Below are 27,826 nucleotides of genomic sequence, written 5' to 3' on the forward strand. Positions count from 1 at the left end.
TTCTCTGTGTTTCTCCTCTTCTATTTCTCGTAAGGACGCTGGTCACTGAATTTAGAGTCTACCGTAAATCCGGGATGGTCTCCTCTTGTGATCCTTAATTATATCTGGAAAGACCCTTTTTCCAAATAAGGTCAGATTCACAGGTTCTGGGGGCTAGAACTTGGACATTTCTTTGTGGGGGCCCCATTCAGAGAAACATTGAGGTGAGCAGTGTAAAAAAACTGAGGTACACTGAAGTGTGGATTTTTTTTTTAATGTCTGAAGTTTTAATGTAAGTTGTTTGTTTTTCCATTAGAAAATATGCAAAAGCAGAAACTCTTATGACCGTCACTGATCCTGTACATGATATTGCATTTGCTCCAAATTTGGGAAGGTCATTCCACATTCTAGCTGTAGCAACCAAAGACGTAAGGATTTTTACATTAAAACCTGTGAGGTGAGTTTTACGAACAATTACTAGTTTGCAGGTGTTCTTGATTCTCGGTCATTTTTACTTGCAAAGAGAGAACAGAGACAACTATCATCTGAAGAATGGATTCTTTAGTGAACATTCTACCTAAGGATGTATGACTTTTTGGTATGAGGAATTGAGTAGAGAAGAGATATATATTCTTTCTATTGTGTTTTATTTAGGTTAATATTAATTGATTTGGAGCCTATGAATATAATCAGTACTCTCTAAAATGCTTGAAAAAATGAGAGGTAGCAGCCAACTTAGAGAAAACTAAATTAGCATTGAGACATTGTTGTGAATAACCTATTTAATTTTAATTAACAGGAAAGAACTTACTTCCTCTGGTGGACCAACAAAATTTGAAATCCATATAGTGGCTCAGTTTGATAATCACAATTCTCAAGTCTGGCGAGTGAGTTGGAATATAACGGGGACAGTACTAGCATCTTCAGGGGATGATGGCTGTGTAAGATTGTGGAAAGGTAAGATTTCAGTGAAGGAATAATTGTTTTATATTTCTACTTCAGAATTTTCTCTTAAAAATGTAAACTGAAATATTTTTTTAAAAATTATCTTTGTACAGCTACCTTTATATTGTTTTATATTAAATTATATTATTTTAATCTTCATCATTTTACCTATTCCATAGCAGTAATGATGACTTGAATTGTTTCTTAAGTTTCTATATGGCACAAGGGAACTTTTAAAGCTAATCGTAAAGGAATATGCAGTATCTCCAATAAAAAGATATGGTTTGCTATGCATGTAACTTGTGTGGCTACAAACTCAGGGTAGGACTATAATCTTCTTTTTTTTTACTGAGTAGTGGCTTTAGCCAGCCAGCCCATGCTAACAGAAAATCCAGTATCTTTCCTTTTTTTTTTTTCCTCTGCCACTCCCAAAAGTTCAAGAATTTTGGAGTCACTAATGCTAAAAGTTTTTTAAGGCTGCCAAGGTGAGAACTCAGTCTGGTCAGTTGACAGTGACTGCGATTACTACATCTTGATTCTGCACTATTCCGTGGATGTTTATCCCTTGGGCAGAGATGTCCTTGGTCCATCCACCACTATCACCATCAAGGGTGGGGTTTCATACTTAAGATTCAAATTAGCTGGTTTGAACCCACCAGCAGCTCCACAGGAGAAAGATGTGGCAGTCTGCTTCTGTAAAGATTACAACCTTGAAAACCCCATGGGGCAGTTCTAGTCTATCCTGTAGGGTTGCTGGTGAGTTAGACGACAACGGGTTATTTTTGGTAGTTCATTTATGCTGAGCACTTACTGTTTCTCAGAGTACAGTTTAGTCAAGCTTGAGGGCCTTCCATGTTTAATCTTAGGCTGTGGTAATTTCATTTCAAGGGCTTGGCTGTACTTTCCTGCCTCTAGACCTTAGTCAGAACCACTCAGCTCTATCCCAGCAGGCTTCCTAACTTGGGTTTCGTGGGCTCATTATTGCCGATGGTCAGTTTTACATTCAAAGATTTAGGTCTTGTTGAATAAACCACTTAAACCGGAAAGATTTTGTTACCCACATTCATCTCCTAGGATAGATGTCCCTACCTGAGTTACACTTCTCTTACTCTGTATATACATGGCAATTAAAACTCATTATAATGAAGATAGATTTTGTTTTGATATTAACCTGATAATGTGGTAGCTTAGAGAACTGTCTCTGCTTATATCTATCTTGTAAAGAAGGGAAATGGGTGGTGAAAGCTTTGTTTTAGTTATTGTCTTAAAAATTTTTTAAAAGAATTGTTAAAACTGATATATTATTTATTTTAAGATGTCTTTAATGTTTATTCTGAAAGAAACTCAGCCAGTAGAATTTTTTTTAACTGCAGTATACGTACAACACACACAATATTTCATCAGTTTCTACACGTACACTTCAGTGACATTGATTATATTCTTCAAGCTGTGCAACCATTTTTGCTCTGTTTTTCCCAATTATCCCACCACTGTTAACATATCGTCAGTGTGCTGTATGCAGAAACCTCCTGTTTCCCCCTCCCTCCTGTCCCTGGTAACCACTAATTACTTTTGGATTCTGTATATTTTTTTATTTCATAAAAGTGATATCATACAATATTTGTGCTTTTGCATCTGACTTATTTCAGTCAGCATAATGTCCTCAAAGTTCATCCATGTTGTTGCATACATCAGGACTTCATTCCTTTTTATGTATGTATGTCTGTAAATACCACATTTTGCTTATCCATTCATCAGTTGGACAGTTCGGTTTCCACCTTTTGGTGATGAGCATAGGTGTACCTGGTACCTACGTCTGTTTGCATCTCTGCTTTCAGGTCTTTTGAGTATATGCCTAAGAGTGGAATTGCTGGGTCATATGGTAGCTCGATGTTCAACTCTTTGAGGAACTGCCAAACTCTTTTCCACAGTGGCTCTGCCATTTTACATTCCTGTCAGCAATGGATGAAGGTTCCCGTTTCTCCACAGTCTCACCAACACCTAGTGTTTCCTGGGTTTTTTTCGATCATTGCCATTCTTACTGGTGAGATGGTATCTCATTGTGGTTTTGACTTGCATTTCTCTAATGGCTAATGACTTCGAGCATTTTCTCATGTGCTTGTTGGCCATTTGAATATCCTCTTTGGCAAAATGCCTATTCAAGTCCTTGGCCCATTTTTTTTATTAGGTTGTTTGTACTGTTTTTGTTCCTAAGTTGTAGAAGTATTTTATAAATTTTGAGTATTAGACCTTTATTGGCTGTATGGTTCCCCCAGGCTTTTTTCCACTCTGTAGGCTGTCTTTTTACTTTTTCGATAAAATCTTTTGAAGAATAGAAATATTTAATTTTTATGAAGTCCAACAGTAGACTCTTTCTCATTTCTTTAATTGTAGTTTAAGGACATGAACATAGATTTGCATGCTTACGCATAGGTATTAATAACTTTAATGTTATTTGACCATTTTTCTTTCAGCTAATTATATGGACAATTGGAAGTGTACTGGGATTTTGAAAGGTAATGGGAGCCCAGTCAGTGGGAATTCTCAGCAGGGAAACTCAAATCCTTCCCTAGGCTCAAATATCCCAAATCTACAAAATTCATTAAATGGATCTTCCGCTAGCAGGTAGGCTGTTTTGTGAGAAAACTAGAAATTGTCTTATTTTTAAATCATTCTGGTGGCCATATTGAAGGCTTATTATTTCAAGATTTTAAAGGTGGGATGGAGAAACTCACAGCATAATTATGGCACTAAACAAAAAACCAAGCCCACTGTCATCAAGTTGATTCTGACTATTAGTGACTCGTAGAGCTGCCCCATAGCTTTCCAAGGAGCAGCTGGTGGATTCACACTGTTCACCTTTTGGTTAGCAGCTGAGCTCTTAACCACTGTGCCACGAGGGCTCCAATTATGACACTAGAGTTTAAAAATTCACTTTGTTAGCTCTGTGTCTGTCTTAGTCATAATATTTACAGGTAGGTTATGATTCACACTGTTCACCTTTTGGTTAGCAGCTGAGCTCTTAACCACTGTGCCACGAGGGCTCCAATTATGACACTAGGGTTTAAAAATTCACTTTGTTAGCTCTGTGTCTGTCTTAGTCATAATATTTACAGGTAGGTTATGTGGCTGTTAAATAAACTAAAATATATTCTGAAATTCAGTAGTCTCATTAGAAGTGTTTCTAACTTTTAAGTTTTACTGAGATGAAGAGGGAATATGAATTAATAGTGAGGGTTTTAGTCCTAGATAAGTATAACCTTTGTTTTTAGTGTTGGTAGTACTAACAGAGCAAATGGGAATTTTATATAAAATACATTAAGGCTTTGTAGAAGAGAGCAAGTTAAATAGTTTGGCTTTTGTGTTTAAAGCTTTAATGGAGATTATATGAGGAAATGATAAATTCTGAGTTCTTAATTTTTGGAGTATTTACCATATTTTAGATTCTTGCTTAATAAAGGATATTGATGTGGTCTAAGGAGTCATTTTTTAAGGAGTCATCTTTTTATTTTCATACTCAGATGTTAAATCTGCGAATTTGTAAGATTTTTACTATTTTAATATGCCTTTGTGAATAATTTGGAATAGGATTCAGGAGACTTCAAAATATAGCCTGAACACATTGTCCTGTAGTTATCCTGGTATCTTAAGGAAGATAATTGAATTTAAAACTCCCTCAACTGGTTTTATATTGTTGTATTTTTATAAAGAAGTCCTGTTGTTTACTTTGAGGTTTTATGTATTTTCCTCGAAACAATTTCAGGTTACCATAGAGAGGTATCAGATTATGAAGATGACCTCATGAAGCTAAAGAATACTAGTGTTAACTAAAAAAAAAAATCTGTTTTTTGGTTGCTGTCTGCACTGCATGTGTGTATTTAATAGCTTTGAAGTTTTGATCTGTATTCTTACTGTGTCAGTAACTCTGTGTTAGACCTGTGATGCATTTTCCCTTCTCCATTTGTATTATGTCCTTTAACAGAAAGCACAGCTGAGTACCAGCTAACTGGAGTAACTTTGCTGTTTTGCTGCTTGTTGCATGCACACAGGAATGGAAAGCGAACTCCTTTTTCCCTTTCCCAGCGTCGTTTGATCTCTCCCAAGAAATACCAACAGCCTCCTTACTGCTAAATGCAATCAAATGGCCTTTAAAAAAGAGTGTATATCATTTTTCTATGCTAGCCAGCTTATTGGCATTATTTGAAACTTTTAAAATATAAATGGAGAGGCTTTTTGTTAAGATACTGTCACCAAAATAGTTTTTTGAAATATTCCTGAAACTAACATGGGTTTAAAAATGAAAAGGATTATTAACATCCTTGTAAGTAGTTGGGAGGAGGGAAAATATCACTTTATAACATTAGGAGAATATAGGTTTTTTCTTTGTGATATAAGATAGTAAGTAAAAATGAATTTTTATAATTTTGAAGATTGAATCATCTTCATAAAGATTATATGGAGTGCTAATTTGTTTACCCTTTGTAGAATTGGTTTGTACATATCATTTAGTACAACTTTGTCATTTCTTTGTAATGTTTAAAAAGTACTAGTAAAGGAGTAAGAGGAGCAGTAGTAGTGAAATGGAAGTAATTTGTACAGCTTCTAGCCATGTCAAGCGTTTGGTATTGCTTCATTTGTAATTTGATAGTAAAATGAAACACCTTTGTAAGTTTAATATTCACTAAGGGTTAAATGTTTCTCATTTGTGCTTGCATATTTTGTGGTGTGATCACATGGCTTAAGCTTTCCTCAAAGTGAAAATTTGAAAACATACTATAATTTGAGAAGCAGTTAAAATTTTGCTAAAATTGTACATGTCCTAAGGTTTTCTTAATTTAGTTGACTTTCAGTTAGTTTAGATCCTCTAGAGCTCTGACCTTGATAACAAAACTATAAATCTTTATTTTAAAATGCATAAATATTATTGGTAAGATAAAATGGCAGAATAACAATATGACATAATTCTTGAGCCCTTTTACTTATCAAAATTCTGTAGCAATTTTAAGGTTTTTGCAGAAAACACCCATGTTCATTAATTGTATTTCTTCAAAAGTGTGTTCCAACAGCTAGCCATACCATGTGCCGGTGCGTTTTAATTGGTTCTCAGAGTCATGTATGCGCTGAACGTGTGCCTGCTGCTGCTACAGATGAGGCGTTGTTACTGGATTTGTAAATTTACAGGATAGCATCAAATACGTTTTTGACAGATTAGAAAATGTTTGAAATTTATAAAATTAATGTCTTTATAAAATTCATAGATAATTTTTAAAAACATTTTAAGTTTAACAGATTGTATTTATCTCAAGTTTCTATACTTGCTTAAACAATCTTGAGTAAGGATCTTGGTTTTTGCTGTTATGTTCTGTTAGCTTTGGCATGAATATACTAAAGCTTTTTTTTCCAGCATGTGTTTTCTCCTCTTTGTTTCTCTTTGTATTTACTACTTTTCTCTTTTTCTTCTTCCTTTTTTTTTCCCTTTCTTTATTTTTCCTGTTGTTTTGGTTTCGTTTTGGTGTTTTGTTCTTGTCTTCATTGTTTCAGGTATTTCTTTCCCCCTCTGGATTCCCCACAGGCTGGATCGAGATGGTCCAGTTATGTCCAGCTCCTTCCTCCTCCTCCTCCTCCTCCTCCTCTGGTAGAGCACTCTTGTGATGCTGACACTGCCAATCTCCAGTATCCTCACCCTCGCAGACGATATCTCTCTCGGCCTCTTAACCCCTTACCTGAGAGTGAAGGAGTTTAAAACACTGATTTAACATTTTAAAGGCCTATTCAAATGCTTGTAAATGCTTCCATTCCTGGCTGCTTTTTGTTTTTCTTCATTTTCTTTCAGAAGATTTTTCTAATTTAGGATCTGTCTTGCATGTATTACAACCAGAACACAGTGTTTGAAACCTAAATGTGTTTGGTGCTTCTGCGTCAAAGGAACATTTGCCTCATTGAGTGATAACCTTTAATGAAATAAGATATGTACAAGCAACATTAGTTGTGAGTTACACACAGTAGCTTACTTCCAAGTGCCTGTTCTGTAAGCTTTACTTTGAACTGTAACAGCCTTTAGTTTCCGGTTAATGTGAAACTATGTCATTACGAAGTTTGCTCTGACTTTGAGACATATTAAGAAATATTTTTCATTTTACAGGTTAATGTTACAACTGACTAGTATGTAAAATAAATCATTTCTGTGTATAAAGCAGCAAAACACTATGGACTGGTCTTTTTTTTTTTTTTTTTAAGGAAATTGCCTTTCAGTACTTGGAATTACTGTCTAAAGCTTTTGTAATTATTATCCTAGTGGGTTATTTAATAAAATATATTTTAAAAGTAATGAATCTTTTGTCTTATAAAAATAGAATGTATTTTATTTAATAGTCGATAAGGCTTATCATGTCAGTAAAATAAAACAAAATTAGGGGATGAGCATGACATTTAAAGTGTAGAAAATCAATAGGTAAAGCTAACATCTACAACTGACAGATGCTGACTTTTAATTTACTTAGACAAAACTAGAATATACCATTTTCTAAAATATCTTAAAATTTGAGATCAGAATATATTTGACAATAATTATGGTAAGATGATTAAAACTCTGGGGCTAGTGTTATATATATATATTTGGTTCAGTTTTCTCAAGAGTTGTCAAGGACTTAACCTCCTTCAGGGCTAAAGACATTTTGAACAGCCTTTCGTATGTCTCTGATTACACTTAGATGACACAGTTGTTATAACTATAAGCTCATTTTAGAAGACACCTTTCCTATGAATAGTGTCTGTCCATCAGATCTTCTTGACATGCAGAGGATAAAGAACTGATAAAATATATTCCCTTAATTTTAATATAAGGAGCATTTGAGTTTTTTTTTTTTTTGTATCTAGTTATTAAAATAATTTCTGCAAGGTTAACATTCCAAATATTAAAAAAAAAAAAAACCTCTTTTCAGATAATTCTCAAAGACCTTTCTTCTGTTGAGGAATTTGTTTTAGACTTGTAGATTTGTTTAGGCTCAAAGTAAAGAATCGAACTTACAGACAGATCTAGCGGAGAATTAAGAATTCATGTCCTTGAGGTTTCAGCCATTATAGAGGTTAGAACGGGACAGTGAATTGAGTGGTTACTATTCCAGTTTAGTTTAATGAATATGGAACACCTACTATGTCCAAGATACTATGTCCAAGATGCTACGCTAAACAGTCTCAGGTATGTAAAAAGCACATAAACTCGTTCTAATGGGAGAAAACATTTACAGAATTTACAAAAGGTAGCGGGGTTTATCTTTGTAATAAAGGTAGAAAGAGTATAGCAGGTATAAAGGAGAGTGACTTTTTTTAGCTAGCAGGGTTGGGGAGTGATGTGGGACTTCAGCAGGTGACTTAGTGGAGCAGGAGGAAGGTAGGAGTTCCTTCCAAGGTGATCCAGAGGTAAAAGGATGGGAGTGTTCAGGGAACGTGATGTAAATAATGCAACTGAAAGTAAAACTAGGGTACATTTAGGGAACTAAAAACCCAAAAACATATTGCTGTTGAGTCAATTATGACTCATAGTGACCGTATAAAAAAAAAATTTTTTTTTTTTCAGAGTAAAACTGCCCCATAGGGCTTCCAGGGAGCACCTGGGGATTTGAACTGTTACCTTTCGGTTAGCCGATTGCTGGGTGTTATAGAGGAGTGACTTGAAGGTGTTTATGGAGGAAGGAAATTTATTGAGTCAGGTAGCAGGGGTACAAGATGAAATACAGTCTGAAATGCAAAGACACGTCCCAGCAGTTCACCTCCAAATGTGTGGTCTCAGTGTAGATTGGGGTTTAAGGTACTATGTGAAAGAACTGTTAACCAGTGAGTTGTATTGGCCAATAAATGAGAGACTGAGGTGGGAGAACAAAAAAAGAAAAAAAAAAGGTACCTTTATTTCATTGTACAAGGAAATGGAGTCAATCCCTGCTTACAGCTGCCAAGACTGCTTCCCAAGGGCTGGCAGGCAGGTTACTTTTAAAGGGGTTTATAAGTATGGAGTTCATACACATTACATCAGCAACGTTCTTAATCATACTACTCATACTATGCAGGCGCAATGGGGTTTACATATAACCTCCTAGCAAAAGCAGGCTCCAAATGCAAAGCTGAGCTGGGGGAGCCCAGCAAAGGAAAGGATTTTGCAATATAATACTGCAGGGAAGGAAGCAGGTAAAGAGTACAGCACCTTAGGCATTCTGTCTCACTCCTGCCCTTTTCTTTTGGACATTGGTCAGTTCTGTCTCACTCCTCCCGTTTTCTTTTGGACATTGGTCAGTTCTGTCTCACTCCTGCCGTTTTCTTTTGGACATTGGTCAGTTCTGTCTCCTCCTCCCGTTTTCTTTTGGACATCGGTCAGTTCTGTCTCACTCCTGCCGTTTTCTTTTGGACATTGGTCAGTTCTGTCTCACTCCTCCCGTTTTCTTTTGGACATTGGTCAGTTCTGTCTCACTCTTCCCGTTTTCTTTTGGACATTGGTCAGTTCTGTCTCACTCCTGCCGTTTTCTTTTGGACATCGGTCAGTTCTGTCTCACTCCTGCCGTTGTCTTTTGGACATCGGTCAGTTCTGTCTCACTCTTGCCGTTTTCTTTTGGACATTGGTCAGTTCTGTCTCACTCCTGCCGTTGTCTTTTGGACATTGGTCAGTTCTGTCTCACTCCTGCCGTTGTCTTTTGTACATTGGTCAGTTCTGTCTCACTCCTGCCGTTGTCTTTTGGACATTGGTCAGTTCTGTCTCACTCCTGCCGTTGTCTTTTGGACGTTGGTCATTCAAGATCACTGTCCATTTTGAACTATAGCCTGGCTTGGAATTGTTTGGCATATTTTCAGAGAGGAACAAATATTGGACCTAGGCCTTTCATTGTGGGTGCTGGCCTTTTGTTGGTTTATAACTGACTGTTTACTAAGTATTAAAAGAAAAAGTGGCTTTTTTATGCCCTGTTTGTGTAATGTCTCCCTAAGAGATTCTTTTCCCCCCCCCCCCCAAGATTGTCTTAGCTATTGCCTTTGTACCTCAGGGCCCAGTTGATGTGTCTTTATGAGTCTTTGTGAGTCCAGTTCCAGCTTTGTCACATTCTCTGTGCTCAAGGACAGGGAATAATGATTTCAATATTATTTTCTAAATCATTCCCTCATGATTGGAGATTGGAGATGAGAAATCAATGGTCAATACTTGGACTTGGTCAAGCTCCTAAATGGTGGCCACTGCAGGCTTTATAAACGCATGGTGATGGTTTTCCCCCAGATAGTATTTGGTCCTTCACCAGGATATTAAGTAAGAGTGATGTTCTCAATCGCATTGCTGGAGTGAACATCAGCATCTTAGCCGGAGACCGCCTTTTGCCCTTTAAGGTGTGTGAGACTCTCAGGATGCAGACTAAGAATATTACTATCCCTTGCAGTATTTATTCCTGGTGTTAACCAACGAAATAAATCTGGTGTTTGTAAGGGTGTTACAGTGTGTAACCAAATAGCTTGCAGTCTAATTCTATGTATGTCCTGTTCTACTTCTCCTGTGTTATTTATCCAGATGCAATAAGAGGTATTTGCTACAGCACAGACCATACTTTGTTGGGCTAATAAAAAAAATCTAAGGGTATTTTGTTATCTCATGTCACCTTGGCTGATGAGGTCAGAGATTACTGTTGTGTTTTTATTTCATTAGCAACTTTGTCTGTTATTTGTCCCATAATGATTGATAAGTTTCTTAAAGATTTCTCCAGTTCAGCTATACCATAACTAGGAATTAAAGCTACCAACCGTACCCTGAGTGTTGAACTAGTGGGTTTCTTTTTGACTCCTTCTATAGTGTGTAACAATTTAACATTACCTTTACTATATATATATATATATATATTTTTACAATATTTGGAAACCCTGGTGGCGTAGTGGTTAAATGCTACGACTGCTAACCAAAGGGTCGGCAGTTCGAATCCACCAGGCGCTTCTTGGAAACTATGGGGCAGTTCTACTCTGTCCTATGGGGTTGCTATGAGTCGGAATTGACTCGATGGCACTGGATTTGGTTTTGGTTTGGTCTCAATATTTACTAGTATCATTACTGTGAATATCTAAAGGTAATCCTAAAATTCTCAAAGTGCGTTGCGCACACATTCACCAGGAATCTAAAAAAGAGATTGCCCATGTAAACTCACAGTCTGTTGGAAAGGCATCATTTAAAACCAGTATAGTTGGATTCACAACACAAAAAATTTGTCTAGAGGAAACAGAAGGTATAGAAAAATTCACAACAACCAGATTGTCTTTAGAGAATACGTGATTAACAAGGTGATACAGGATGTACCTCTCCTATTGGAGGTCTTCAGTTAATCTGTTTAAAACATATTAAGTGTTCTTTCGAGGGCAAGCTGTCCCTCCTTGGTCTACCTATTAACAGTTATGGGTCACTTTGTCAAAAGCAGCAGTGTCACAAAACTTTTTATGAGAGAAGAACTTCTAATTCAAGAGTAACAGTATCTATACCCACTAGTTAAATAACTTAGGAGAAAGGAAAATGGTTTCTTAAATCTAGAAAGTAGGATCTTAAAACATCAGCATTATTCCCACATAAAACCATAGTTTCCTTTCGTTTACTCAGTCTTATGTAGTTACTTTTGTTCTATGTGATTCTGGATCAGCTACAGTCAGCTTCTGTATAGGAATTCTGGAAGTGTTATTCAGTCTAGTCAAACTCCTTTTTGCAAGTCCAATATAGTCCATCTTTTTGTTAGATACTCTGGCAAAACATTCCCAACAAATCAGCAAAGTAAAAACTTACCTACAGGTAACAAAACTTAGTATGGACATGATTAACTTATAAAAATAATGCTCTTACAGTGAAAGACCTGATAGAAATTAATTAAAAGCATAACATAAAGGCCAAATAAAATCAGTTAAAAAAAAAAAAACTTCAGATAAATATATCTCTAAATATAACCCATTAACTGTATTTTAAAGAGCTTCAGATATAAATACATAATAATCTTGAGACATAATACCAGGATATACCAAGCCAGGGTATACCAAGAATATACCAAGATTATCAAATCTTTAAATACCTGAATAGTAATAAAAGAAAATAGGTAAATAATGTGAATTCTCTATCAAACCATTGCCTTTCATAAAGTTGTGACCAAGTTAGCAATTAAGAAATAATAAAATGACATAATATTATGCACTTGCTGTCTAATATTAGGCAAAAACACAACAGAAGATACTAACGTATAAATCCTAACCCAAAGAGAATCAGGTGTTTTTCTTTATTTTGACAACATCTTCCATGTATTTATCAAATAAAACTTTTTAGCACTTTTCCTTTATAAAAATTTTTTTGTGGCTTGCCATGAAGTTTCAGAGTTTTCAGGAGATTGTTGTAGATAAGCGTGAAACAATGCTTAAATTATTTAACCAAAGATTTGAAAGTAAAAACCTTGGCTTTTTTTTTTTTTTTTCCTAAACGTGCCATGCGGCCTGGTTTTTGGCTCAGGAATCTTTTCCTAATGAGAGGCCAAACCTCTGCCTTCCAGGCAGCTTCAACTCAGAAATCAAAGAAAATTTTGTGATTAAAACAGCAAGAGACCTAATTCTTTGTTTTATATTTTATTTAATGCTAAAACTCCTGAAAATCTCATAAGTTAAACCATTAAAATTTAGTCAGACTGATAAAACTTTTGACCATATCAAATAAATTTCTTTTTAATAAACCTCTTAAACGTTGTCTTTGTTGCATACCTCTTATGTTGCATCTCTTTAAATGGCAAAAATGAACACACTCATTAGCAGACCCAAATATACACACACATATATATATGTTCTTGTGGCATAACACAGAAGCATATAAGCTTAAATTATGACAAATATCTGTTAATTCAATTTAACATCAATAAGTCACCAAAAGGCCTTAAATTATTTTAAGTCATAAAACTGTTGTTGAAAGTGTTTAAACATTCTAAGTTTTCATTCAACTTTTACTTTTTTTTTCATAATTTCCCAATTTAATTTTAGCCCTAAAGATTTTATCAACTGGCTTTGTAATCACAAAGTCTCTGCTCAACTGACCAATTCATTGATACGGATATAACCTTAAGTGTCTGGCTAGGATTGGAAACAGTTTTCCAGGTCATTTCAGGTGTGTCTTACTGTGATTTCTATATGAACTTGGAGGCTAGTGGCCAGGGAACCCTGATGTTGTCCCGCTCTATTTTTGACTCATGGTAGAGGACAAGATTAGGCCATTGTGATTCATTTACATATATTTAAATTGATCCAGGCATTTTGAAAGGCTGTCTACCCAGTGGAAACCCTGGTGGCATAGTGGTTAAGAGTTACGGCTGCTAACAAAAAGGTCAGCAGTTCAAAAATACCAGGTGCTCCTTGGAAACCCTTTGGGGCAGTTCTACTCAGTACTATAGGGTCGCTATGAATCGAAATTGACCCCACTGCAATGGGTTTTTTGGTTTTGTATCTACCCAGTAAATACCAAAGCTCTTTAGCAATTTTGTAAATGAATCCATCAATTCTTGGCTAGCCAGACTGGGCCTGGGGTGGGGGAGGGGGGTCATCCCAGTCCATTTACATATGTTTAAGTTGACCTAGGCATTTTGAAAATGGTAAAAGATAACCTATTTCTTTCTTTTTACTATTCTGGAACTGCTACTTTGAGACAAAAATTACCCCTTTAAATAAAACATGTTTCTTATAATATCTAGCTTAAGTTACTTAGAAAGGTTTCACCTTTAAGATTGACATAGTATAGAATATAAAGATCTTACTGCACTTTAAAAAAAAATTGTGCTTTAAGTGAAAGTTCACAGTTCAAGTTAGTTTCTCATACAAAAATTTATACACACACTCCTTTCCACCTTGGATTTCCTGTGTCCACTCAACCAGCTCCTTCCTGTCCCTTTCTGCCCTCTCATCTTGCCTCTGGACAGGAGCTGCCCATTTAGTCTCATGTATCTACCTGAACTAAGAGATACAATCTTCATGAGTATCATTTTATGTCTTATAGTCCAGTTAAATCGTTGTCTGAAGAGTTGGCTTCTGGAGTGGTTTTAGTTTTGGGTTAACAGAGCGGCCATGGTTCCTCCAGTCCCAGACCATTAAGGCAGGTCTTTTTACTGGAGTTTGAGTTCTGCACCCTACTTTTTTCCTGCTCCATCAGGGACCCTGCTGTGTTCCCTCTCAGGGCAGTCTTGGTGGTAGCCGGGCACCATCTATTTCTTCTGGTCTCAGGCTGATGGAGTCTCTGGTTTATGTGGCCCTTTTTGTTTCTTAGGCTGATTTTTCCTGGTCTTTGGTGTTCTTCATTTTTCTTTGCTCTGGTGGGTGGGACCAATCTATGCATCTTAGATGGCCACTCACTAACTTTTAAGACCTCAGACTCCACTTACCAAAGTGGGATGCAGAATGTTTTCTTAATATTAACTTTGTTATGTCAACTGTACTTTTCAAATAGACCAATTTATATAAAAGTTTCTCCAAGTAGCTACTAAATCTAAACCATAACACAGACACAAGATGCAGTTTTTCTGGATGAGGAAGAACTGAGATTCTAAGACAGACTTAACAAAACCAAAAATTGTCAACCATAGCCTCTAATCTGATACAAGACAGAAACTGAGACACAACACTCTAGACCAGAAGCAAGGTCTTAGAAAGAAAGGAGAGAATGACCGTTTAAACTCAGCGAACAATACCACACAAAACAAAGATGTGGAGATCTTAGTTTCTTAAAGTGTATATAGCAATTTTTGGTAAGATTGACTCAATTCAATGCAAAAAACAGGTTCTATATTAAACTTATTAATTTGCCAGAGCCTCAGATAGAGAAATATTAGACCTTTTGACAAAATCTGAGCATCAAGCATAAGTTCCCGAAACAAGACAACAGAAATGAAAGCTCATTTTCCCAAAGTGGTCACTGATCTTCCAAATTACTTCTAGTTTACTCAGTTTATGGTGTTTTTAAATATGAACTCCAAACCAGTGTGTCATTAGCAGGGGGCGAAATCCAGGCTCATGTATCAAAGATTTTAAGTTCTAAGGCTTGTGCTTTTGGTTTCCTTCATTTTGAACTTAATTCATTCCAATGGCTGGAGACCTAGAGTCTTATTTTAGACCTTAAATATACTCGTTCTTCGAAAGTAAAGTGTCTACTGATGATTTTAATTTTGACGTTGTGATTCGTTATTGAGAAACTATCATAAAACAGGTATGGAAGTACCACTTCTCCCTGCGAATGTGGCAAAACAGTACTATTTTCCAGGCTTTCTCTGAGCCACAAAAAGAAACCTAACAAGGAACACTGTGGAGTTTGGACAGTGTTATGCTTAGACCAATGTGTACCTTCGTTGCGTGCGCGTAATCTTGTGGGCAGCAGGCAGTCTAGTGCTCTAGCCTGTCTCAAGACCATCTTATCCTGTCATGGGAGTCTAACGTTCATGATGAGCACCGCGACCACCCTAATGGCTTTTACTGGCCCACCCGTGCCCGAATTTTTTTGGCTTGTAGTGGCTCAGGCCCCTTTGAAAATACAATTACTCTCTAATGTTTCAAATGCTCAAATCCAGACTTAAACTGCAGTTGACCAAGGGTTACTAGATACCAGTTTTAAAACAAACGATTGAGCAAAAATCTAAGAAAGATTTTTCTTAACTGGTGTTTCAGACAAATATGCCAAACAAAACTTAGGAAAACATGAGAAAAAGAACAAAGAGAATTAACAAAGTCTTGTTTTCTGAGAGCACTCACCCCTGGGTGTCGAAGGGACATGAAGTGCGAATACTTGGGTCCAAAAGATAGGACCTCTCTTTTTGCCGACTTCTGCTCTGCAGTCCAGGTCTCCCCAAGGTCGACTGGATTTGTGGTTTTAGAATCCCTGCAGCAAGTAACTCTTGTAGGGTGAATATACCACAAAGCTTAGTAAAGGAAAAAGAAAGGTTTTATTTGGCATATATTCAAAAAGGCAAAAGCAGGACATGGACAAGAATGTTGCCAGAACCCTGTCTTTCCAAGTCTCTGTTCTCAGTTCTTCAGGATACATCTTAGTGGGCTGCATTTCTGGATCCTTTGAATGTTCTCCATTCTCTAGATACACATACACACTCACAAAACCTAATCCAGTGCACCATCTTAACAGGTACCTGAGCCTTTTATGCCCTCAGCAGTCAATAACTCCTGCTTCTTGGGACTCTTATAAGGCCTTACCTAAGAATTACCCTCTTACCAAACAACCTCAGATTCCTAATGCCCTCAACGGTTAATTTCTCCCACGTCATGGGACTCTTCTAAGGCCTTACCTAAGCACTTAAACAACCCAGGTACATTTCAGGTCTTTCACAGAACCATCGTTTGGGTCCTGGAGCTGCTCCAAGGTCTCTAGGAGAAATCTTCTGGCGGCACCATACATCAGGGCTGTTCTGTTTTCCAGTCCCCCTCAGGAACTGAGCAGATGGCTCCTGGCTGCCTCGTCAGAAATGTTACAGAGTGAAAACCCCAGGTTCTTACTCAGCATGACTTGTATTGGCTGATAAATGAGAAACCAAGGTGGGAGAACAAAAATGCACCTTTATTTGATTGTTCAAGGAAATGGAGTCAGTCAGTGCTTATTGCTGCTGAGATTGCCCACCAAGGGTGGGCAGGCAGGTTACGTCTAAAGGGGTTTACCAGTAGGGAGTTCATACAGGTTATATCAGGAACATTCTTAATCATATTACGCAGGTGCAATAGGGTTTACCTATAACCTCCAAGGGAAAGCAGGGTTCAAATGCAAAGCTGAGGGATGGGGAGCCCAGCAAAGGAAAGGATTTTGCAATACACTGCAGAGGAGGAAGCCAGGTAAAGAGTACAGCACCGTAGGCACTGTTTCTCAGAGTGGTGGCTTCTCACCCTCAAATAGCATCCTTTCAGCTCTGGAGCTTATTTTTTCAGGATTTAACCAGAACTTATAATGAGATTTTTCTGTACGTACAGTTGCTTATTGAGTGCGCATATAGGTAGAACAGGGGTGATAACTCTTTACAAATGCCAAAGGCTGGGGGGTTTCAAGAAGAGCTGTCAAAGAGAACTGAGGAGACATCACTGAGTTTGGTAATAGGAGGCCATTTCTGATCATTGGAAGAAGTGTTAAGCTTGATAATGTAGAATGGGTGAATGGGTGAAAACAGGGTGTAAAAGTGTAGGCAGTGAAGGGAAGGAGAGTCATGGAATGGTCCTTAACTGATAAAACGGAAGGAAGGTGTATTTGTCTGGATGGGGTGATAAAGCATTTTTATAGGTAGAGGGAAAGGAGTCAGTGGACAGAGTCAAGTGTATCCAGAAATGGTAACTGAGGAATGTTTTGGAGGAAGTAGAAAGTGATTAAATAAACAGGTATTTTTTTGAGTAGGAAATTTTATGCTCAACTTTGTGTTTTTCCTTTTCTTTTCTCCCAAGTGTGCTGTGCATCTCATTCAGTAACCATTGAGTGAATGGAGTTAAAGAATTAGTTTTGGAAAGGAGGGACGCTACCTCTGAGACTGTAGGGAAGGAGAGTACAAGAAATTTTGAAATAAAGGGAAGTGAAAGGTGCGAAATTGAATGACCTCTAAGGTCTGAGTAAAACCCATTGTGGTCGAGTTGATTCTGACTCATAGCGACCCTACAGGACACAGTAGAACTGCCCCACACGGTTTCCAAGGAGCGACTGGTGGATGAATTGCCAGCCTTTTGGTTAGCAGCCAAGCTCTTATCCACTGCACCACCAGGGCTCCAAGGTCTGAGAAAAATAGTAAAGAGCTTGTGCTGAGCAGGTGGTTGTGATGGGCTCTGTGGCCTAAGGAGGATGGGAAAACAAGTTATTTAGGGATGAATTAGGTCTCATCTCACCCCTTTGCACCCTACCAACCTCACTCCTTCACAAGAAGAGATCAGGTATCATGAAGCTTGGTTCCTGAGCAATGATTTCCTGACTGAAGCTTATTAGCAATGTATTTGTTGTTTGTTTCCGTTGAGTCGGTTCAGCTGTGTGTACCAAAATAATCAAATGAAACCAGCCTGTTGCAGCGACCCATTTTAGCGTATGCCAAATTGTGATAGAAAAGATGGGCATCTCTGCTCATGGAAGGACTGGAGTCAAGGTGGTATCAGGTGATGTGTTCTCCGGAACTCTTTCTTTGTGTTTAGGGTGAGTGACAGTGCTCGGGGGTCTCAAACTGAAAAAGGTAATCATTATTCTGAAGCTGGCCAAGGTTTAAACCCAGCGGCCCTGCTTCAGCCCTCAACGGACATCTTTCCACCTTTTCAGACAGCGCCCAGCTCCCTCCGAGGCAGCGGAGCGGGCGGCTCTCGCTTCAAACGCGGCCGCGCTGCCCTCACCCAATCAGCAGGCGCACGTCCTCGCATCGCCCAATCCGAAGACAGGCTCCGGCTCCCCGCCCCGACGTCGTGCGGCGAGCCGACGTGGGCCTGAGGCGCGCCAGGCCGCTCCGGACGGCCGCTGGGGCGGGGCATGCGCGCTCGGGGCGCGTCGCTGGGCGCCCGTTCCCTCCGCTCCCTGCGCGGCTCCGAGCGCCGCTGGCTGGGCCTAGGTGAGGAGGGGCGGGCAGGGGCCGGGGAGGCGCGGGGTGCGGCGAGGCGGGCGGCCGGGGGCCCGGGAGGCGCGGGGTGCGGCGAGGCGGGCGGCCGGGGGCCCGGGAGGCGCGGGGTGCGGCGAGGCGGGCGGCCGGGGGCCCGGGAGGCGCGGGGTGCGGGGAGGCGGGCGGCCGGGGGCCCGGGAGGCGCGGGGTGCGGCGAGGCGGGCGGCCGGGGGCCCGGGGGGCGCGGGGTGCGGCGAGGCGGGTGGCCGGGGGCCCGGGGGGCGCGGGGTGCGGCGAGGCGGGCGGCCGGGGGCCCGGGGGGCGCGGGGTGCGGCGAGGCGGGCGGCCGGGGGCCCGGGAGGCGCGGGGTGCGGGGAGGCGGGCGGCCGGGGGCCGCGGGCCGGGGAGGCGCTGGGTGCGGCGAGGCGGGCGGCCGGGGGCCCGGGAGGCGCGGGGTGCGGCGAGGCGGGCGGCCGGGGGCCCGGGGGGCGCGGGGTGCGGCGAGGCGGGCGGCCGGGGGCCCGGGAGGCGCGGGGTGCGGGGAGGCGGGCGGCCGGGGGCCGGGGGCCGGGGAGGCGCGGGGTGCGGGCAGGCGGGCAGGCGGGCGGCCGGGGGCCGGGGGCCGGGGAGGCGCGGGGTGCGGGGAGGCGGGCGGCCGGGGGCCGGGGGCCGGGGAGGCGCGGCGTGCGGGGAGGCGGGCGGCCGGGGGCCGGGGGCCGGGGAGGCGCGGGGTGCGGGGAGGCGGGCGGCCGGGGGCCCGGGAGGCGCGGGGTGCGGCGAGGCGGGCGGCCGGGGGCCCGGGAGGCGCGGGGTGCGGCGAGGCGGGCGGCCGGGGGCCCGGGAGGCGCGGGGTGCGGGGAGGCGGGCGGCCGGGGGCCCGGGAGGCGCGGGGTGCGGCGAGGCGGGCGGCCGGGGGCCCGGGGGGCGCGGGGTGCGGCGAGGCGGGTGGCCGGGGGCCCGGGGGGCGCGGGGTGCGGCGAGGCGGGCGGCCGGGGGCCCGGGGGGCGCGGGGTGCGGCGAGGCGGGCGGCCGGGGGCCCGGGAGGCGCGGGGTGCGGGGAGGCGGGCGGCCGGGGGCCGCGGGCCGGGGAGGCGCTGGGTGCGGCGAGGCGGGCGGCCGGGGGCCCGGGAGGCGCGGGGTGCGGCGAGGCGGGCGGCCGGGGGCCCGGGGGGCGCGGGGTGCGGCGAGGCGGGCGGCCGGGGGCCCGGGAGGCGCGGGGTGCGGGGAGGCGGGCGGCCGGGGGCCGGGGGCCGGGGAGGCGCGGGGTGCGGGCAGGCGGGCGGCCGGGGGCCGGGGGCCGGGGAGGCGCGGGGTGCGGGGAGGCGGGCGGCCGGGGGCCGGGGGCCGGGGAGGCGCGGCGTGCGGGGAGGCGGGCGGCCGGGGGCCGGGGGCCGGGGAGGCGCGGGGTGCGGGGAGGCGGGCGGCCGGGGGCCGGGGAGGCGCGGGGTGTGGGGAGATGGGCGGTCAGGGCCGGGCCAGGCCAGGGCGTCGAAGACGGGGGTACCGGCATGGGCCGGTTTCGAGGGCCGGGACAGGTCCACCGCCTTCTGCCGGCCCTTGCGACTCCGCCGGGCCTCCAGGTGAGAGTTCGATTGGATGCCGGTGTCCCAGGCCGACTGAGATGAGAGAGACTTGGAAAGACTCGGTGTCTGTGGTTTTCTGCGTTCCTGCATGGGGACTGGTGGGGTATTTCCAGGACTTCAGCTCTGCGCTTTTCTCTGGCGTGTATTGTTGCAAAGTGCTCCCCTAACCCGTAGTGCTGGCTTTGTGTGTGTGGTGGTGGGCGGTTCGTTTCTCCTTTTTGTCCAAAACTCTTGCACAGGAAATAACATTGCTGACTCAGTGCTGAGAAGTGTGCCCATGTCATCTAGTTATTCTCTTTTGATTTGATGATTGCATTTAAGGAGCCCTAGGCGCAGGCCCCTGGCTGCTAACTCGGCGGTCAGCGGTTCGAACCCACCGGCCAGCCGCTCCACGGGAGAGAGATGGGGCAGCCTGCTCTGGTAAAGATGACAGCCTTGGAATCCCTACGGGGCAGTTTGACTGCGGCAGTGGGTTTGGTGACGCAGTGGTTAAGAGCTCGGCTGCGGCTTGAACCTGGTGGTGGCAAAGCGGGAGGAAAGACCTGGCGATAGGCTCTCCTTAAGATGACAGTTTAGGGAACCCGGGGGCAGTTCTCCTCTGTCCTGTAGGGTCGCTTGGAGGGCACTGAGCAACAGGCTGCTTTTGCATTTATTCCTAAAACCTTTCCTATGTTCCCTACTTATGATTTCATTATAAACAGTGAAATGAGGCAAAGTTTCATAGCACGTCCACTTTTGCTTTGCTTTTGATTTCATACTTTGTGTAGTGAACCAGCAGGTCCCTTCCGATGCAGTTATTTGGGGGACAGATGTTTTGATGACAGTATTTCCATTTGCTGTTACCATTTAGAGATCGACTGGTGTTTCTGAGGCTCCAGAATCATTTTTTTCTCCAATCTCGGCTTAGTGGGCAAAGTTTACAATACATTTTGAAAAGTAATATATTGAATGCCTACCAAATTCTGATGTATATCTTAAAATGGCAGGAGTAAGTACCAGGTTTTTGGTTCCACAGTATATACTTTTAAACGTTTAATTGTACACTTAGATCTCTAATTAATGGCTACACCAAGTTCTGAATATTTTGATAGCAAGGGAAATCGCCAAGACAGCTACTGAGTTCAGAACAGTAAACGGAGGGAAAACGTATTGTCTTCACTGAGATAATGGAGGACGGGTGTGGGGAGTTCAGTGTAGAAAGAAGTTAGGGGATTTTTCCCCACTGGGAAAACTTTAGGAATGTGGTATGTCCGTGAATGGTTTAGAGTAATTGTAATCGTTTCTGGAAAGGAGAGAATAGGTATTGGATTATCTCTTGAGGACACTTCCAGTGGGTTTTGTTACCATCCCACTCGTAGCAAAGCTCTGTAAAAGCACTCAACGCTTTGTGTTATAATTGGTAAGGAGCCTTTGTGGCCCAGTGGCTAAGCGCTTGCCCATTGACTGAAAGGTAGGTGGTCCAAACCTACTAGCTGCTCTGCAGGTGAAGAAAGATGTGGCAGTCTGCTATTGCAAAGATTACAGCCTTGGAAACCCTAGGGGGTAGTTGTGCTGTGTCCTGTGGTGTTGCTATGAGTCAGGATCGACTGGGCGATGGCAACAGGTTGGGTTTTTAAATTTTTTTTTGGCTTTAGAGCAAGAGAAGGCTCGAAGCCTTTTCACTGATTTAAAAGCTGCACGTGCAGCAGGTGAAGGTGATTGTGACGAAGCATTTGTTGCAGTAGGGGCTGGTTCAGTCATTTCAAACCCCAAAACCAAACCCACTGGCGTCGAGTCTGACTCGTATCAACCCTAGAGGACAGAATAGAACTGCCCCATAGGGTTTCCAAGGACCTTTTGGTCATGAGCACAATTAATTGTTCTGGAATTCCCGTTCTTCTCAGTGTTATCTATAATTTGTTATGATCCACACAGCTGATTGCCTTGGCATGATCAGCAAAACACAAGTAAACATCTTTCTGGTGTTCTCTGCTTTCAGGCAGGATCCATCTGACATTAGCAGTGTTATCCCTAGTTCCACATCTTCTCCTGAATTGGCTTCAGTTTCTGGCAATTCCCTGTCGATGTACTGCTGCAGCCGCTTTTGAATCATCTTCAGCAAAATTTTGCTTGTGTGTGATATTAATGATATAGTTCAATAATTTCCACTTTTGGTGAGATCATCTTTCTTGAGAATAGGCATAAATACGGATCTCTGCCAGTTGGTTGGCCAGGTAGCTGTCTTCCAAGTTTCTTGGCATAGACGAGTGAGTACTTCCAGCACTGCATCTGTTTGTTGAAACGTCTCAATTGGAATTCTGTCAATTCCTGGAGCCTTGTTTTTTTGCCAGTGCCTTCGTGCAGCTTGGACTGCTGCCTTCGGTACCATTGATTCCTGCTCACATGGTACCTCCTGAAATGGTTGAATGTCGACCAATTCTTTTTGGTATAGTGACTCTGTGTATTCCTGCCATCTTCTTTTGATACTTTCTGAGTTATTTAATATTTTCCGCATAGAACCCTTCACTGTTGCAGCTCGGGGCTTAAATTTTTTCTTCAGTTCTTTCAGCTTGAGAAATGCTGAGCGTGTTCTTCCCTTTTGGTTTTCCATCTCCAGCTCTTTGCACGTGTCATCATTAATACTTTACTTTGTCTTCTCAAGCCTCCCTTTGAAATCTTCTGTTCAGTTCTTTTACTTCATCATTTTTTCATTTTGCTTTAGCTGCTCGATGTTCAAGAGCAAGTTTCAGAGTCTCTTCTGACATCCATTTTGGCCTTTTCTTTCTTTCCTGTCTTTTTAATGACCTCTTGCTTTTTTCACATATGTTATGCTTGATGTTGTTCCACAACTTGTCTGGTCTTCAGTCATTAGTGTTCAACACGTCAAATCTATTCTCGAGATGGTCTCTAAAATCAGGTAGGACATACCGAAGGTCATACTTGGGCTCTCCTCGGCTTCTTCTAATTTTCTTCAGTTTCAGCTTGAACTTACATGTGAGCAATTGATGGTCTGTTTTGGCTGATTTTGTTGAGCTTTTCTGTTGTCTCTTTCCACTGTTGTAGTCGATTTGATTCCTATGTATTCCATCTGGCACAGTCCACGTGTGGAGTTGCTGTTGTGTTGGTGTAAAAAGGTATTTGCAATGAAGAAGTCCTTGGTCTTGCAAAATTCTATCATGCGATCTCTGGCATTGTTTCTGTAACCAAGGCTTTGTTTTCAAACTACTGATCCTTCATCTTTGTTTCCAACTTTCGCATTCCAATCTCCTACTTCAGGATAGATCTTGAAATGTTCTTTTTGATGATGAATGCAACGCCATTTCTCTTCAAGTTGTCATTCCTGGCATAGTAGACCATACGATTGTCTGATTCAAAATGGCCAGTGCCATTCCATTTCAGCTCACTAATGCCTAGGATATCAATGTTTATGCATTCCACTTCATTTTTGATGACTTCCAATTTTCTTAGATTTATACTTTGTACATTCCACATTTCAATTATTAATGGATGTTTGCAGCTGTTTCTTCGCATTTGGAGTTGTGCCACATCAGCAAATGAAGGTCCTGAAAGATTGACTCCATATACATCATTAAGGTCGACTCTACTTTGAGGAGGTAGCTTTTCCCCTGTTGTTTTTTGAGTGCCTTCCAAATATGAGGGGGTCATCTTCTGGCACTATATCAAACAATGTTCCGCTGCTATTCATAAGATTCACTGGCTTAATCTTGTCAGAAGTAGACTGCCAGGTCCTTCTCCCTAGTCTTTCTTAGTCTAGAAGCTCATCTGAAACCTGTCCTCCATGGGTGACCCTGTTGGTATTTGAATACCAGTGGCATAGCATCCAGCATCACAGCAACATGCAAACCCCCACAGTACGACAAGCTGACAGACACCTGTGGGATATATATGTGTATATATATACATATGTATATATTTATGTGTGTATATCTATATACTTATATATATATGAGAGAGAGAAGAGTAGAGGTAGGTATAGGTAGATATGAGTCAGTGATAAGGTTTTTGCCCTAAGCAACTAGGGAATACAGTTATTATTTTCTGCACTGGGGAAGACTGAAGAGCAGTCTTGTCTGAGGGGGTGGGATTGGGGCAGAATTAAGATACAGATTTAGACATTTTAAGCTCTAGGCAACTATTAGAATCTGTTAATAGTATCTACTTATATCTTGGAAACGCTGGTGGCGTGGTGGTTAAGAGCTATGGCTGCTAACCAGTTCAGATCCACCGGGGGCTTCTTGGAAACTCTATGGGGCAGTTCTCCTCTGCTCTTTAGGGTCACTACGAGTCGGGATTGACTAAACTGCAGTAGGTTTGGCTTTTTTTTTTTTTTAATTTCTGAGTGGAAATGCAAGTAGGCAGTTGGGTATCTGAGTATGGTTTATAAAAACCGTGAAATATTACCCAGCTGTAAAGAGAAATGAAGCCTTGATGCACACCACAACATGGATGAACCTGGAAAACATACTGGGTGAAACGTTAGTCGCAGCAGGGCAAATGTTGTATGATAGCACTTAGGTGAAATCAGCAAATGGATAGAAACCAAGGATCACGAGGGGTTACTTGGAATGGGAGGTAAGGAGAAAGGTGAGTTTTTTCTTTGGGGGCATTGAGTTTTATGTCAGTGGTGGTGGAATAATTTGGAAAATCATAGTGAGAATAACAGGAAGAATTTAATCAGTGTTAGGAAACATACATGTAGGAATTGATTTGGTAATGTTCGGTTGTGTATATTTTCACCACAATTAAAAAAAAGAAAAAAGAAAGCCTTGTGGAGCAGAGCTGACGCCCATGGGGCTGCGAGGAGTCAGAGTTGACTTGATGACAGCTGCTTACTTATTTTGCTGTATATGAAGGTTTACAGAAAAAATTAGTTCTTCCTTAAGCAATACACGTCTTGTTTTGTGACACTGGTTTCCAACCCCATGACATGTCCACACTTCTTCCTTCTTGACCTTGGTTTCCCATTTTCCAGTCCAGCTTTCCTGCCCCCTCCTGCCTCCTCGCCCCTGTCCCTGGGCTGCTGTACCCATTTAGTCTCCTGTGCAGGGTTGAGTTACACGTGTTGTTTGTTTTGTGGGCACGTCTCATCCTTGGCTGAAGAGAGAAGCTCAGGAGTGACTTCAGCACTGAGCTAGAAGGGCATGGAGGACCATGCTCTCGGGGTTCTCCAGCTTCTCTCAGACCAGTAAGCTTTTTTTTTTTTAGTTTGAATTTTGGTCTGCATTTTTCTCCAGCTCTGTTTTTTTTTTTTTTTTTATAATAACTTTTATTAAGCTTCAAGTGAACGTTTACAAATCCAATCAGTCTGTCACATATAAGTTTACATACATCTCACTCCCTACTCCCACTTACTCTCCCCGTCTTGAGTCAGCCCTTTCAGTCTCTCCTTTCTTGACAATTTTGCCGGCTTCCCTCTCTCTCTATCCTCCCATCCCCCCTCCAGACAAGAGTTGCCAACACAATCTCAAGTGTCCACCTGATATAATTAGCTCACTCTTCATCAGCATCTCTCTCCCACCCGCTGACCAGTCCCTTTCATTTCTGATGAGTTGTCTTCGGGGATGGTTCCTGTCCTGTGTCAACTGAAGGTCTGGGGAGCATGGCCGCCGGGATTCCTCCAGTCTCAGTCAGACCATTAAGTTTGGTCTTCTTATGAGAATTTGGGGTCTGTATCCCACTGATCTCCTGCTCCCTCAGGGGTCCTCTGCTGAGCTCCCTGTCAGGGCAGTCATCAATTGTGGCCGGGCACCAACTAGTTCTTCTGGTCTCAGGCTGATGTAGGTCTCTGGTTCATGTGGCCCTTTCTGTCTCTTGGGCTCTTAGTTGTCATGTGGGCTTGGTGTTCTTCATTTTCCTTTGCTCCAGGTGGGTTGAGACGAATTGCTGCATCTTAGATGGCTGCTTGTTAGCATTTAAGACCCCAGACGCCACATTTCAAAGTGGGATGCAGAATGATTTCATAATAGAATTATTTTGCCAATTGACTTAGAAGTCCCCGCAAACCATGCTCCCCAGACCCCCGCGCTTGCTCCGCTGACCTTTGAAGCATTCATTTTATCCCGGAAACTTCTTTGCTTTTGGTCCAGTCCAATTGAGCTGACCTTCCATGTATTGAGTGTTGTCTTTCCCTTCACCTAAAGCAGTTCTTATCTACTGATTAATCAATAAAAAAACCCTCTCCCACCCTCCCTCCCTCCCCCCCTCGTAACCACAAAAGTATGTGTTCTTCTCAGGTTTACTATTTCTCAAGATCTTATAATAGTGGTCTTATACAATATTTGTCCTTTTGCCTCTGACTAATTTCGCTCAGCATAATGCCTTCCAGGTTCCTCCATGTTATGAAATGTTTCAGAGATTCGTCACTGTTCTTTATCGATGCGTAGTATTCCATTGTGTGAATATACCACAATTTATTTAACCATTCATCCGTTGATGGACACCTTGGTTGCTTCCAACTTTTTGCTATTGTAAACAGAGCTGCAATAAACATGGGTGTGCATATATCTGTTTGTATGAAGGCTCTTGTATCTCTAGGGTATATTCCTAGGAGTGGGATTTCTGGCTTGTATGGTAGTTCTATTTCTAACTGTTTAAGATAACGCCAGATAGATTTCCAAAGTGGTTGTACCATTTTACATTCCCACCAGCAGTGTATGAGAGTTCCAATCTCTCTGCAGCCTCTCCAACATTTATTATTTTGTGTTTTTTGGATTAATGCCAGCCTTGCTGGTGTGAGATGGAATCTCATCGTAGTTTTAATTTGCATTTCTCTAATGGCTAATGATCGAGAGCATTTTCTCATGTATCTGTTGGCTGCCTGAATATCTTCTTTAGAGAAATGTGTGTTCATATCCTTTGCCCACTTCTTGATTGGGTTGTTTGTCTTTTTGTGGTTGAGTTTTGACAGAATCATGTAGATTTTAGAGATCAGGCGCTGGTCGGAGATGTCATAGCTGAAAATTCTTTCCCAATCTGTAGGTGGTCTTTTTACTCTTTTGGTGAAGTCTTTAGATGAGCATAGGTGTTTGATTTTTAGGAGCTCCCAGTTATCGGGTTTCTCTTCATCATTTTTGGTAATGTTTTGTATTCTGTTTATACCTTGTATTAGGGCTCCTAGGGTTGTCCCAATTTTTTCTTCCATGATCTTTATCGTTTTAGTCTTTATGTTTAGGTCTTTGATCCACTTGGAGTTAGTTTTTGTGCATGGTGTGAGGTATGGGTCCTGTTTCATTTTTTTGCAAATGGATATCCAGTTATGCCAGCACCATTTGTTAAAAAGGCTGTCTTTTCCCCAGTTAATTGACACTGGTCCTTTGTCAAATATCAGCTGCTCATACGTGGATGGATCTATGTCTGGGTTCTCAATTCTGTTCCATTGGTCTATGTGTCTGTTGTTGTACCAATACCAGGCTGTTTTGACTACTGTGGCTGTATAATAGGTTCTGAAGTCAGGTAAGGTGAGGCCTCCCACTTTCTTCTTCTTTTTCAGTAGTGCTTTGCTTATCCGGGGCTTCTTTCCCTTCCATATGAAATTGGTGATTTGTTTCTCTATCCCCTTAAAATATGACATTGGAATTTGGATCGGAAGTGCGTTAAATGTATAGATGGCTTTTGGTAGAATAGACATTTTTACTATGTTAAGTCTTCCTATCCATGAGCAAGGTATGTTTTTCCACTTAAGTATGTCCTTTTGAATTTCTTGTAGTAGAGCTTTGTAGTTTTCTTTGTATAGGTCTTTTACATCCTTGGTAAGAT

At 42.3% G+C, this 27,826-nt stretch overlaps 1 protein-coding gene and 1 long non-coding RNA gene across 5 annotated transcripts in view; one reads left to right on the forward strand and one right to left on the reverse strand.

The window, feature by feature from the left end:
- Window positions 1-27,826, forward strand: part of SEH1L (SEH1 like nucleoporin) — a 91,748-nt gene that overhangs the window by 54,541 nt on the left and 9,381 nt on the right. The window contains exons 6-9 of one of the 4 annotated variants that reach the window (XM_003406392.4): window positions 296-436; window positions 779-936; window positions 3,399-3,549; window positions 6,466-11,842. In XM_003406392.4, coding sequence (XP_003406440.1) covers window positions 296-436; window positions 779-936; window positions 3,399-3,549; window positions 6,466-6,667 — 652 coding nt within the window. In that variant the 3' untranslated portion in view covers window positions 6,668-11,842. Of the gene's footprint in view, window positions 1-295; window positions 437-778; window positions 937-3,398; window positions 3,550-4,687; window positions 6,109-6,465; window positions 11,843-27,826 lie in introns of those variants that run through there. The other 3 variants (XM_023544008.2, XM_010586873.3, XM_064294757.1) reach the window with 3 other exon arrangements.
- Window positions 7,132-18,348, reverse strand: LOC135232877 (uncharacterized). The gene is made up of 2 exons (XR_010323507.1): window positions 16,233-18,348; window positions 7,132-15,851 (listed from the first exon to the last, which is right to left on the reverse strand). It is a non-coding gene; the product is annotated as an uncharacterized LOC135232877 (long non-coding RNA).

Source organism: Loxodonta africana, chromosome 11, assembly GCF_030014295.1.
Source record: "Loxodonta africana isolate mLoxAfr1 chromosome 11, mLoxAfr1.hap2, whole genome shotgun sequence".
Taxonomy (NCBI): Eukaryota; Metazoa; Chordata; class Mammalia; order Proboscidea; family Elephantidae; genus Loxodonta; species Loxodonta africana.